The sequence below is a fragment of the Chenopodium album genome, chromosome 18 (assembly GCF_948465745.1).
Source record: "Chenopodium album chromosome 18, dcCheAlbu1.1, whole genome shotgun sequence".
NCBI lineage: Eukaryota > Viridiplantae > Streptophyta > Magnoliopsida > Caryophyllales > Amaranthaceae > Chenopodium > Chenopodium album.
Window position 1 is genome coordinate 8,649,380 of NC_137851.1, and position 13,542 is coordinate 8,662,921.

Here is a 13,542-nt window from a genome sequence, read left to right on the forward strand (position 1 = left end):
CTTTAATCTTCCTTTAATTTCTCTCTCCTAACTACGCAGTTTTTGCCTTTTTTCTTGTTTGAGATTCCTTCTTAAAAATAAATAAAAAATAAAAATATAATATGATAAAATAAATAAAAATAAGAAGGAAAAAAAAATTACAAAAACAAAGGATTAGCTTTTTTCCATTACGCGTGACAAGCTTTTTTCTGTTTGTCTTTAGAGTTTTATGGTGGAGTGGCCCTTAATCCTCATGATCAAATAATCTTGCAATAATGTCGTTTTTTTCATTGTACTAAGTCAACTAAAGTAAAGTTATTTTTGTCTATTAAAATTACTTATATCATACTCTTACAAAGAAGTCTAATGTGGACAATAAAATTGGGGTCATGCATGTGTATGTATATATACGTGGAGAATGGATGGAATTTGAGGCTCATAGTAGCCATATAAGGTCAATTTTCTATATGTAATCACAGTCATCTTCGTATTACCTTTGTTTATTTTGTTTGTTCTAATTATTAATTACGGAGTACTGTAAATTTACAAATCAAGAAAATTTTGATAAATGTACGTCGATATGTGTATTGATATATATAGGTGGGTGAGAGTATGAAAAATATTGGTTTTCTTAGAGAACGTGAACACACTATTAGATAAATTATGGGGTAAGATGAGTAAGATAAGAGGTCTGCAAAAAAAAAAAAAAAAAAAAAAAAATAGTTAACTACTAAAAGATTGTAAAACAAAATTGAATGAAATATTTTTCACATAAAATAAAATTAAGTGATGAGTATAATAATTCAGTCATCAATAAGTCGTTGCTAAATAATTTGAGCATAATAAGTCACTCGTCAACCATATAGAAGATTAATTGCCTGATAGATAATCACAAAACATAATGTTATAATTAATTTGATCTAGGGCTCGTTAAACATCACAGAAGAAACACCAAGCACTTTCCAGGAAGCTTAGGATTGATTAGGTTTCTATCGCTAGCTACTTAAGACTCGTCTACGTACTCATAGATTTGTAAGAAATATATCTTGTCTTAAGTACAAGAAAATACTCTTCAATATCCAATCTTGTCAACCAAGAATATAATCTTCAATATTAGTTTAATTTTTAATAGAGGTTAGATTAATCCAAATTATACTCAATCGATGCATACATATTATAGAGAGGACTGATAAATATAGAGATAAATCCTTGATATTAACATGTTGAGACTGGGACAAAATTGCATGATTTCAATAGATAATAACATAATATACTTTAGCTTCATAATCTATCTAGTTAGAGAAAGTCAAAAATCGATATTTCCTGTTTAGAAATTAAAACAAAATTTTAAAAACTAAAACTTTCCATTCGCATAATATATGATATGACAATAATATCTATTGATGAATAAAGTGTACTTATACATATTCTTTGCATTAATTTTCTCTTAAATATAAATTATAGACAAATACAGTATAATACAAATTCTACAAACCTTTGAGAGAGAACATTAGGTAAATTACCAAAGTTCAAATAAAATCACAAGGTAAAAAAAAATAAAAAAATTATAATGGGGAGGTAATAAAAAGAGTGACATAAACAATGTTAAGTTGCATATGAAGTTCTTCTTTTCAGTTCATGAGTACAATTACTTGGCTTACAAATTGAGGAATACAAAGCAAAAATAGGCATGGCAATTGGGCAACAAGGCAAGGTTCAAAATCACGTCTTCCCGCAATTGAATGACAAGTGTTTGCCCTAGGATTGGTGAAACATACTTCATTGCTTATTTTGGACGATTAAAAAGTACTACGAGATAGGAATTGACATGCATGCATGTTGGCAAAAAGATATACTCGTAACTTCTACGAATTATTGCTAAGTTTTATGATATTATTTTATTAATACAAAAGGAGGATCTTATTGATTAAATATGGGGTAGGTTCTTGATTATGAATAGTATGACATACTTCCTAAAATAAAATAAAATTAATTAAGTTGTTACTTATATATCTTTCCATGATACTAATTTTGAGACATAAGCTAGAAGGGTAATCGATTTACTTATAAGACATTAATGAATAATGGGTTTAAATGGGCCGAGATTACCTTGATGGATGAGGTTAACTCTAATGATGGAAAATTGAGGTTAGTTTTATAAACATATGGATTGGAGTTGTTATTTCTTTTTTGAACTAATTACTATGGAGTTGTTACTTTACGAGTAATAAACAAAACTGTATAAGCTAGAGCTCTTTTGAATGAACAAATAAGGTTTACTTTTTTTTTTTCAAAGAACTAATATTACTCACATAATTAATAAATTAAAGTTACTCCGAGGATTTAAAATAAGGTTACTATATGAATAAATGGGGTTATTAATCAATTCAATAATCATATGAATAATATGATTCAAAGTTATGCACTATTATAAACAAATTTGGTCACATCATTTAATTTGACTGTCCGGACTAACCACATAGAATACTTACTGATTTGAGTATGACGTGAACTATATATGTGTGCTACGAGTATAATTTATCTCTAATATGACTACTTTTTACAAGTTCGTATTTGTATAAATTAAATCACTAATTTTTATTTTTTTTAAAGAAATCCTAAAGGACGTTAAATTTCATTAAATAAAGTCATATGACATCTACAATTGACAATTAATGATAATAAAATTGGATTTAACAAAATCAAACAAGAATTAATCGAGGAAGGCAAAGAATCTGAATACATAATTATAACACTTTGGCACATTCTCGATTCATTGTCTCATACAACTTTTTGAGTGGAACCGTCGCGCTCCTTCATAATTTTGTGAGAAAGAAAATTCTTGTACTGATTTTGTAACCCGAATCCGAGCCATAATCAATTGTAGCCCCACACAATTAGAGACCCTATTAAGTGCAAATAAAACTTTGTCTTTCGAAGAAGATCGAAAAATCCTTGCCTTTCGAAGGAAATAAACCTTTTCTTTCGAAGGAGACATTATTATAATCTAAAAAACAAAGAAAATGTAAAAGATATAAAGATTGGGGCTTTCCACTAGTGAAATCCGATGGAAGCTCCTTCAAAATTAACAATGAAGGCTAGAGTTTAGGAGAGAGAAATGAGAGAGAAGACTAGGGTTTTTTTTTTTTTTTTCTTCTTCTATGACTACATACTATAACTAATTAATTAAGTTATTATCAAAATGTACATATCTATCTAAAATCACAGGTATACATTTTGAGTTTAGTTTGCTCAGTGCTTAGTTGTTCACTATATATGCACTAGCTACATTTGTTACATATTATGCACAATTTTTGGTTATTATTTCTGAGACATACAAAATTCAAAAGTTACACATATAATATGTAATAGAGCTAGTATGCACCTTAACTATTTACATTCTCTTATATATTTAATTATCTTTTGTAAATTATATGTAAGGAAAATTAAATTTGCTCATATATTTGATCTTGTAAGTTTTTTTTTCTTTTTTTTTTTTTTTTTTTTTTTTTTTTTTTTGGGTATTAATTAATGTCTAAACTTATGCAAGGAGGGGTATGTTATTTAATTATTCAATACAAGGGTTGATCAAATATCATAGTAGTCGGCAGAATTTAATTTATTAGTTGAAGAGAATTTTTGTTTTTATTGACTTTATTTGGATGAACATGAACTAGGACTAGTCATTAGATTAAGATATGTATATATGGATAAGTAAAGAACTAGCATTGTGAATTAAGTAAAACATGTACGTATGTGAACTTGTTAGTTCTTATCTACATAGTTATTAGTTTTGTCCCACCTTAGATTAGTTTTGTCCCACCTTAGATTGAAGTTGTTTTTACAAGCTAGCTTAAGTTTAACCCTTGCATGAGTGCCATTATGGATTTACTAAGCTACAGAGTATCCATCAATATGCTCACTAAATAAGTTAGTACCACTATATAAATAGTGCATGTAAAAAATTTAAAATGATGCATCAATTGAACCAAGAATACGGAATATCTATTTAAGTATAGTCACACTTAAACTATAAGGATGGTTAATTAAATATAAGTATTTGTTGGTGCATCGACATAGTTTTCCCATTGTGCAAAACATTATGATTTGATATTGCATTCAATTGTAATAAATTCTTATACATACACGCTTAGGTAAGATCTTAAATATTTGATGAAAATCAGTATTTTATTTTGGAAATCATCATGTATATATCAATCTTATTTATAATTCAATTGAATCGTATATGGAGTAGTAATCTCTTCGAAGATACGGAGTATATTAAATGTCTTAACATATTACTCCGTACAACTTAGGACATGTTTCATTCAACTTAATTTCAGTTTAGTTCTTAATTTCCTTCTCTCATAAATAATTCAATCCAGTTTAGTAAATCAGAATACACTCTTAATTTAATTTAAATACGTAAATTATAAATAACTTGTCTAGCTTTAATTTTTGCATCCTCTTCAAAAAAAAAAAAAAGCTTTAATTTTTGCATTAAACATATAATTGATTAATTGCATATCGATTTATGACATATTCCATGTGGTCTATGAACCAATAAAAACAACAAACCAAAATTTATGATATCAACTTAAGTACTAATGACATCACCCTTAGTTAGGAGTAGTAAACTACAAGTTCAAATACAATATACGCGCCACAAAAGAGAGTGAGCTTAAAATACCAAATCTTTAAAAGATAAAACCTCAAATTTCGCAAAATAACAGGGCACTCCAGTCCAAACTGTCGGAAGTGCCAAGACCAAATTCAGAAAAAGCAAACATACAACCCCACCACACCCAACAAAAATTAAAAATTTAAAAAATAAAAAAATATAAAAAAAATGAGGAGAGAGAAAGTTGCCATTTTGTCCGGTATTTGAGGGGTTTTACATTTCACTATTTTTTGCTCAAAATGACAGAAAATTGAAAGAAATTTCCATATAAAACAACCAACCCCATTACTTCACCCTACTCACTACTCATTTCATTTTCTGCATATCTTCTAAAATCTCCTCTTTTTACCCCCCCCCTTTGTTGTTGCACAGCAATGTTCAAGGCATTGAAGTCCTTTGAGGTAAAAATAAAACAAAAAACCATCAAAATTCTTCTGACTGTTGAAATTTTATATTTTTAGGGTAAAAGTTTGGATCTTTATTAGAAATAATTGATGGGTTTAGCTTTAATGTTCTTAGCTTTATGTGGGAAATTTCTTAATCTGTTTGTTTCTAGTTTCAGTTTATGAGGTAATAATCATGACATTTATTATGGGTTTCTAGTATGAAGTCAATTGACACTAACCTCTGTTTGTGGAAAAGTCTGGATATTTTTTGATGAATAATTGATGATGGGGGGTCTGCTTATGATTTCACAATTTGTTCTTATTTGAAGTGGAAATGAGCTTAGTTTACTTGTTTAAGTTTGTCTGAGGTAAAAACCATGAAATTTGATCTGGGTTTGTAGAAATGACTTAGGTTAGGGGTTAAAGTTTGGAGCTTTATCACAAACAATTCATGGGTTTTGCTTAAATTTTCGTAATAAGCTGTTAAGTGGTGGGGAAAGAGCTTAATTCACCTGTTTCTGTTTCTTTGATGCAAAAAGTTTCAGTCTTTACCTTAGAAATATTCATTTTGTTGCTATTTTGTTTCCCTATAGCATGGACGCATGGTCCATAATGAAGTGAATAAGAGCAAAATCTAGCTTATTTGTGCTTCTCTGAGTTTTAAGATTTATTTCTGAACATCTTCTTGTTCTACTGTATTAATAAATGAAGGTAGTTTGTACTTTGTTTGATTCCATTTCATCTTTTTTTTTGGTGTTTGTGTATTTTTAATTTGATAAATTGATATCAACTCTAGTTTGTAAAAGTTTATGATAAAGGCCCAAGAAGCTAGTATATGGATTTATTTGTTCTCTAAGATTTTAGGAATTTTAGAAGGTGTATAACTCAAGCTTTGTAATTTCTTAGAAGATTTTTGAATATGCTAGTTGGAAAAAGGAAAAGTACAAGGGAAAACTTCTAGATGCTTCATATAGTCTTAAAACTTAATCCTTTTTCTGGGTTGTTCAAAAATGGAATCAATATTAAGAATTTAGATGTTCTTTTATCTTTTACTTTCCTAGGTTTTGCTGTTTGACTGGTGTTCAGCATTGAATACTTTGGGTGTTTGATTCTGATTCTAATATTCTGACATAATAGTTGGAATTTTCTAGTCCTATTTCTAAGACTTCTCTTGTGTATATTGTATATTGCTAGAGATTGAAGCATTATAGGTGACTATTCTTTTGATTGAAACATATATCTTATCTTAGGGTCTTCAAAATGTGATAAATATATAAATCTTAAGGGATGTTTACTGTGAACTTATTATAATCTGATTTACCTTTTTTAAGATATAGTCTTAACTCTTTAGGTTTTTTCACTAGGAGTTTTTTGTTTGTATGATGTTAACTATTGGAGCATGTAAGCTACTGTTTTAATGGGATTTGTTTCTTTATCTGTAGGGTTTTCAAGATTGAAGTAAGTAAAAATCTATAGGGATGATGGCTGTGAGCTCAGCTTGTCGGGATGCAAACAAAATGGCGGCAGATGCTGGAAAATATGTCCGGTATACTCCTGAGCAGGTGGAAGCCCTTGAGAGGCTCTATCATGAGTGCCCCAAACCTAGCTCCCTTCGTCGCCAACAGCTTATTAGGGAATGCCCTATTCTCTCCAACATCGAGCCCAAGCAGATTAAAGTTTGGTTTCAGAATCGAAGGTATATTGATGGTTCATTTGCTTTAATAGTTTGCCTTTATAATTTTGAAACTTCTTACTAGTATATTACATCTTTAACTAATATATGTTGCTGCTTGGAATTCCAGATGTAGGGAGAAGCAGAGGAAAGAGTCATCTAGATTACAGGCGGTGAATAGAAAGTTGACAGCAATGAACAAGCTGTTAATGGAGGAAAATGATAGGTTGCAAAAGCAAGTGGGACAGTTGGTTTACGAGAATAGTTATTTTCGCCAACATACCCAGAATGTAAGAACTTTTTTCTTGAAAACTCAATTTTTTCATCTAGTCATTATCCTTTCTTAAAATTGTATGGCCTGTACTTGTAGTAATCAATTTTATGCACATCTCTTGGTGAGGTTTAATACTAAGTTGCACGAAAATGGAAAACAGAAACATCAAAGCAAGGAATTGTAGTAGCACAATGTTGATACATTAGTATTCATGGTAACACACATCCTAGGGCACTATATCATAAGATTTGCTTTGTAGAATCTATATTAATTTCTTTGATTATCGCATAAGATATAAATAAAAAGGGTATTGAAAGTTAGATTAGTTTGAAAAGGTCATTATTTGGTATCTGAAGATTTTCGAGGGGAACTTACTGGCCTTTCAAAGAAAATGTCTTCCCTCTATTTCCCTGTATCAGAAATGAAAAACACGACTTTCATGAGAGCTTTCGTTCATCTAAGCTGTTTGCTTGTTATCTTTCTTGATAGGAATATTATGATATTACTTGTACAGATTATGCCCTGTGATTAGTGGCAGTCTTTTGGTTTTACAAATCATCCTATATATGAAGTATTAAGCTTTGCCACGATTCTTTTACAGGCGGCAACACTAGCCACCACAGATACAAGTTGCGAGTCAGTGGTGACAAGTGGCCAACAACAAGCAACCTCACAGCGTCCTCCAAAGGATGCTAGCCCTGCAGGGTAATTGGAAGTGCTAATTTGTTCCATCTTTTGGTAAAATATGAGCTCATTACTTTCGTATTGACTACTATATCTTATTTTTGGTTTCAGACTTGTGTCTATTGCAGAGGAGACTTTAACAGAGTTTCTTTCAAAGGCTACTGGAACCGCCGTTGAGTGGATCCAAATGCCTGGAATGAAGGTAAACACTTCTATAATTCCTTACGCAATTTAATTGTTCAGTGTAGAGAAAATCAACAAATAAGAAGCAATGTTTGTCTAGATTATGTCAATTTTCTCTTTGATTTTGCTAGACATAAACTAGTAGACATATAAGTGATCTGAAATCAGATCCAATAAATCAGTTTTGTTAAGGAATTGATTGTTGTTCCTTTTTGATTTCTTAAACAGCCTGGTCCGGATTCCATTGGAATCATTGCTATTTCTCATGGATGCACTGGAGTTGCGGCTCGTGCATGCGGTCTTGTGAGTTTAGAACCAACAAGAGTTGCTGAAATCCTTAAAGATCGGCTTTCATGGTACCGTGATTGCCGAGCTGTTGATGTGATGAATGTGATGTCTACAGGAAATGGGGGAACAATTGAACTGCTATATATGCAGGTAAAACCCAACAATCCTATTATTTCAGGCATTTCTTTGTGGGCTCAATGTGTAAAGATGACCAAAAAACTAATGTTTAATTTTATCCCTGAAGCTCTATGCACTTACAACGTTGGCTCCAGCACGCGATTTCTGGTTGATGCGCTACACATCTCTCCTAGAAGATGGCAGTGTTGTGGTAAGACTTTCTCAAACATAATGGAAAAGCATCAACATTCATGTAGTTCCATGGATTTCCTTATATCTTTTGAATTCATCTCTAATGATTTGGTTGTGCTTTAGATCTGCGAGAGATCACTAAACAACACTCAGAATGGTCCTAGTATGCCATCAGTACAGCACTTCGTGAGAGCGGAAATTATGCCTAGTGGTTATCTAATTAGGCCCTGTGAAGGGGGTGGGTCTATCATTCATGTTGTTGATCATATGGACCTAGAGGTATGCAAATTCTATCTAGTGTTTGCGGATTCTGTGTCAAACTTATTAGATATAGCGTTTATCTTACTTCTTGATTTATGATGAAATAGCCATGGAGGGTACCTGAAGTACTACGCCCACTGTACGAGTCATCTACTTTGCTTGCTCAAAGAACAACAATGGCAGTAAGTTTCATATCTCAGCTCATTTGTAGCTAAAAACGTCTAAAAAGAATCCCATGAATTTCTGTGATGTTGTCATCTAATCCTTTCGTATGACAACCTTTCAGGCTTTAAGGCAATTGAGGCAGATCTCTCAAGAGATTTCTCAACCAAACGTCACTGGCTTTGGAAGACGTCCAGCAGCCTTACGTGCTCTCAGCCAGAGGTTGAGCAAGTAAGTTCCTGACCATTTTTGACTATCTTAAGGCCATTTTATTATGTTTAATTGATTGCTTGTTTGCTTATAAGTTTATTTCTAATATGTTTCACAGGGGTTTTAATGAAGCTGTCAACGGATTTATGGATGAAGGATGGTCTATGATGGACAGTGATGGAATAGATGATGTAACTCTTCTAGTTAATTCTTCTCCTAGCAAAATGATGGGTGAAAATCAATTCTACAGTAACGGATTTCCATCTGTGGGCACTGCAGTGCTATGCGCTAGAGCCTCCATGCTCTTACAGGTGGGTGATCAGATATGGTTTAACACTAGTAATAGCAATATACATAGAAAACTAATAAAAGTATGACAACCTATTCACTTGATTACAAGCTCAAGTACATGATTTTGATTTTGTGAAGTTGTAAAATATCAATAAAATTCAATTTCATAATAACTAGCTGTCTTGGTTTGATAATATTGACCCAGAACTCTACTTGTCTAATAGAATGGTCATGGATTCAATGTTAGCTTTAGTCATCTAAATTGAAATGCATATTTTTGTGTTTCTTGATTCTCTTTTATGCATGAATGATAAATCTTGCCCCATTTCTTAAAACTCATTTTCTTTTTATTACTGTATTGCAGAATGTGCCTCCTGCAGTACTCCTTAGATTCTTGCGAGAACATCGATCTGAATGGGCTGATAGTGGCATTGATGCTTATGCAGCAGCAGCTGTCAAAGCTGCTCCTTGTACCATACCAGTTGCTCGTACAGGATGTGTTGGGGGTCAAGTCATTCTTCCTCTTGCACACACAATTGAAAATGAAGAGGCAAGAAATTATCTTTCATCATTTTTCTTTTGATTAATTTCATTGATATTTTACAGCTGATATTGACAGTATAATTTGTTTGTTTGCAACAGTTCATGGAGGTTGTTCGGCTTGAAAATCTAGGTCATTATCGTGAAGACATGTTTATGCCAGGAGACATATTTATGCTCCAAGTAAGCATAATTTTGATTTTGTACTTAATTACATTGATGAATGTGGATTATGATTAAGAACCATCTTAATTTCTGAATTTGTTTGATTTCACAGTTGTGTAGTGGAGTAGATGAAAATGCTGTTGGGGCATGCGCAGAACTTGTATTCGCTCCAATAGATGCATCTTTCTCTGATGATGCTCCGCTCCTTCCATCTGGTTTCCGAATCATTCCAATTGACTCTTCCAAGGTAATTATTTTCCTGAACTTAAGCTACTCATTTTCAATGAATTTTGTTTTGTTTTTGCTACCTTGTTATACTATACCCTCGAGACCTTAACTTAAATTGGTGGTAATATTACAGGATGTTTCAAGTCCGAAATGCACTCTTGACCTTACATCTGCCCTTGAGGTTGGCGCAGCTGGAAATAAATCACTTGCTGATAATAGCGGGTCTGGTAGTGGGAAATCTGTGATGACTATAGCGTTTCAGTTTGCTTTCGAGATTCATCTTCAGGAGAGTGTTGCTTCTATGGCACGACAATATGTTAGGAGTATAATATCCTCTGTTCAGAGGGTAGCATCTGCGCTCTCCCCTTCTCGTTTTGGCTCTCTTAATGGTTCACCTTTGTCTCCTGGAACTCCTGAAGCACAGACACTTGCTCGTTGGATTTGTCAAAGCTACAGGTTTTAATCATTTTTTACCAAACTATCCGAATCTGAGTAACATAGCTTGTGATATGCTAATCTTCAACATGTTACTGATGATAGTTCATCTACTTTGACAGATTCTATCTAGGTGTTGAGTTGCTTAAACCTGGTAACGAGGGAGGAGAGTCCATTCTCAAATCTCTTTGGAGCCATTCTGATGCCATTTTGTGCTGCTCTTTGAAGGTATCATTTTGCATATCAACAAACATTCACGTTCATTGTTCAGTTTCTTATTAAGTAACTATTCCTGTAAGCTTGAGTGTTCAAAGTGATACTCGACATATCAAAAGATGCAACTGTTGCTGTCAATTTGAGTGACATTGTGCTGTTATTAACACTTGTGGAATCAGCCCTTTAAACAATAGACGACCTTTGTTAACTTGTTATCTCCTTTGAAACTTATACAGGCGTTGCCAGTTTTCACATTTGCAAATCAAGCAGGACTTGACATGCTAGAGACTACCTTAGTTGCACTGCAAGATATTACATTGGAAAAGATTTTCGATGAGCAGGGCCGGAAAACCCTCTTCACAGAGCTGCCTCAAATAATGCAGCAGGTCAGTGTGTAGAAATACTTCGTATAATCTCATTTTAACCCCCTCTCCCCTGTCTCACTTAATTTTTGTTCATGTTTTTGACTTTCAGCTTGATCCTTAAATATGTACTTATCATTTGTTTTCTTGTGCTATTTTCAGGGTTTCATTTGTCTACAAGGAGGTATCTGCATGTCAAGCATGGGAAGACCGATTTCATATGAACGAGCAGTTGCTTGGAAGGTGTTCAATGATGCCGAGGATGCACAGTGCATGTGCTTTATGTTTATCAATTGGTCTTTTGTATGAAAATCATGGTCATGTAGTTTCAGGGGATAAATCAACAGTTTAGAAAAGTTAGAATTTTTCTTCTTTTTTATTTACTTAGGAATGTCTTAGGGAAGCAATGAAGAGGGTTCTCTGCCTTTGGAATGACTGATTTTGAGCTGTGCCCTAAATCATGTAGATCTTTTCTATTTTTGAGATACTTCCACACTTTGACCACCTAATTTATGATATATCATGTTTATGTTAAATACATCTTATGTCTACAAATATTTCATTCAGCGTACGTCTTTTTCTTTCTTCTCTCCTACTTTTCCTGCATAATTTACCACATTCAATTACTTAGCAGGTCATGTGATTGGTATTTTCACAATATCTTCTTGTGCTCTCGGATATAAGAGGAGTTACTGGATACCGTGAATTACTAGTTCAACATTGTAAAAAATTCAGTTGCACAAAACTTGCACATCAAAGTTTCTGAATAGCTAAAGTTGCTTCCTATTGTATATGGAGTTTCGGCTATATGTGACATTGTCTATGCACATGCATAGGGGGTGAAAGCGATTCAAACTGAACTACTGCACTACAACACACCCGAGCATCCTCAGAGATTGGGGAATAGATAGCAGTTTCACAGCCTCACTAGCAGGTTCACAGCCTCACTAGTTTTTCCTGTATTACATAACTAGTAATGGAGAGATAACTCAAGAAATCATATGGGATTTCGGATTTTCGGATGATAGCACAGCCTTTCTGGTATTAGTATTCCACAGTTACTGTTAGTTAGGTTAGTCCTACAGCTTACTATGCTTATACTCCTAATAGGACTCAACTATGAGTTCATGCGTGTTAATATCCAGCTTTTTACCTTTAGATACCAACATGTTTGTGACTAGAACAATGGAAGGTGAAGTCTTTTTGAGTCTTTCTAACAGAAATTATGAGTTTTAGTAAGAAATATTTAATGCTAAATGAGTAAATGGAATTTGTTCATCTATATATTGGTGTTTGAATTGTGTTCCTAACGATTCAATTTAGAGGCTCCTTTGTATATATACCTGCTGTCTTATTACTTCTGCGCTACATGGATGTATGTAGGTCGACCATATGTGGCTTACACTACGTGAAGGCAGGCTGCGCGCTGAAAATGTGATCTCACTGATCTGCAGGTTAAGATAGATGTCAATCCTATGTGTAAAACTAGCAATATGATAAAGAAATTGTGCTTTATTTAAGTATTGGCATGCTTGCTGCTGGGCTTGGAGGAAAATACTGAGATGTCTGAGCATCAATTGAGTACTTTTTCGTGTGCAGCGAGTTGATGAGTAAGTACTGCAAGAGCTAAATTAGCTAGAGGGAAGCAATAAATAGTGATACTAGTTAGAACTTCTCTTGCTGAATCAATTTTGTTAAGTTGCATACTATTAGGACTAGATGTACAAATGAATCAGATGCATGCCTAAAAGTTTTCAGCCTGTTTGACTTGATATGCCTTCTTTGTTTCTTGTATCAAACCGAACCTTCGTAAAGGTGGCTATACTCTAGCTCTACCTCTACCTCGGGCTTTGGTTTATTTGGTTGATCTAGTGTTTTATACATTACATAACCATTTGGCCACCTATGACATACTCTCTCTGTCCGGAATTAATTGTCACATTGATACCTACCTATAGTTGGCTGGGATCGAGTTTGGATGATTGCTGAAGTACTTGTTGGGCCGTCCAGGTGAAACACTTATTGTACGTAAATTGAATGACTTAAAAGGAAGGTAGTACAAAGAGCATATTATGTCAGTTTGATAAGAGAATCTGATTGCTAAAGTCTTATACTAGCACTTTAAAAATGCTCACTGTTTTTTTTTTTTTTTTTTTTTTTTCAGTTATTGTAATTGTAGCCCGTGATTATATAATTGGACCACTGTACCTTTATTT

General features: G+C 33.1%; 1 protein-coding gene across 1 annotated transcript; it reads left to right on the top strand.

Moving 5' to 3' along the window:
• The first annotated feature begins 4,916 nt into the window (after nt 1-4,916).
• On the top strand, nt 4,917-11,862 carry LOC145592990 (homeobox-leucine zipper protein ATHB-8-like). The gene is made up of 18 exons (XM_081649504.1): nt 4,917-5,061; nt 6,489-6,742; nt 6,849-7,008; nt 7,594-7,697; nt 7,788-7,878; nt 8,088-8,297; nt 8,392-8,475; nt 8,580-8,735; nt 8,825-8,899; nt 9,004-9,110; nt 9,208-9,400; nt 9,745-9,930; nt 10,023-10,103; nt 10,198-10,332; nt 10,447-10,769; nt 10,871-10,976; nt 11,201-11,350; nt 11,489-11,862. The coding sequence occupies exons 2-18, from the start codon at nt 6,525-6,527 to the stop codon at nt 11,633-11,635; spliced, it is 2,526 nt and encodes an 841-aa protein (XP_081505630.1). The 5' UTR covers nt 4,917-5,061; nt 6,489-6,524; the 3' UTR covers nt 11,636-11,862.
• The last annotated feature ends 1,680 nt before the right edge of the window (nt 11,863-13,542 follow it).

Bases quoted from the DNA above. Each gene is read 5' to 3' on its own strand.
- LOC145592990 (XM_081649504.1), top strand. From the start codon at position 6,525: ATGATGGCTGTGAGCTCAGCTTGTCGGGATGCAAACAAAATGGCGGCA. The intron at 8,476-8,579 runs GTAAGACTTTCT...GTTGTGCTTTAG, and splicing joins TAGAAGATGGCAGTGTTGTG to ATCTGCGAGAGATCACTAAA. The intron at 10,770-10,870 runs GTTTTAATCATT...CTACTTTGACAG, and splicing joins TGGATTTGTCAAAGCTACAG to ATTCTATCTAGGTGTTGAGT.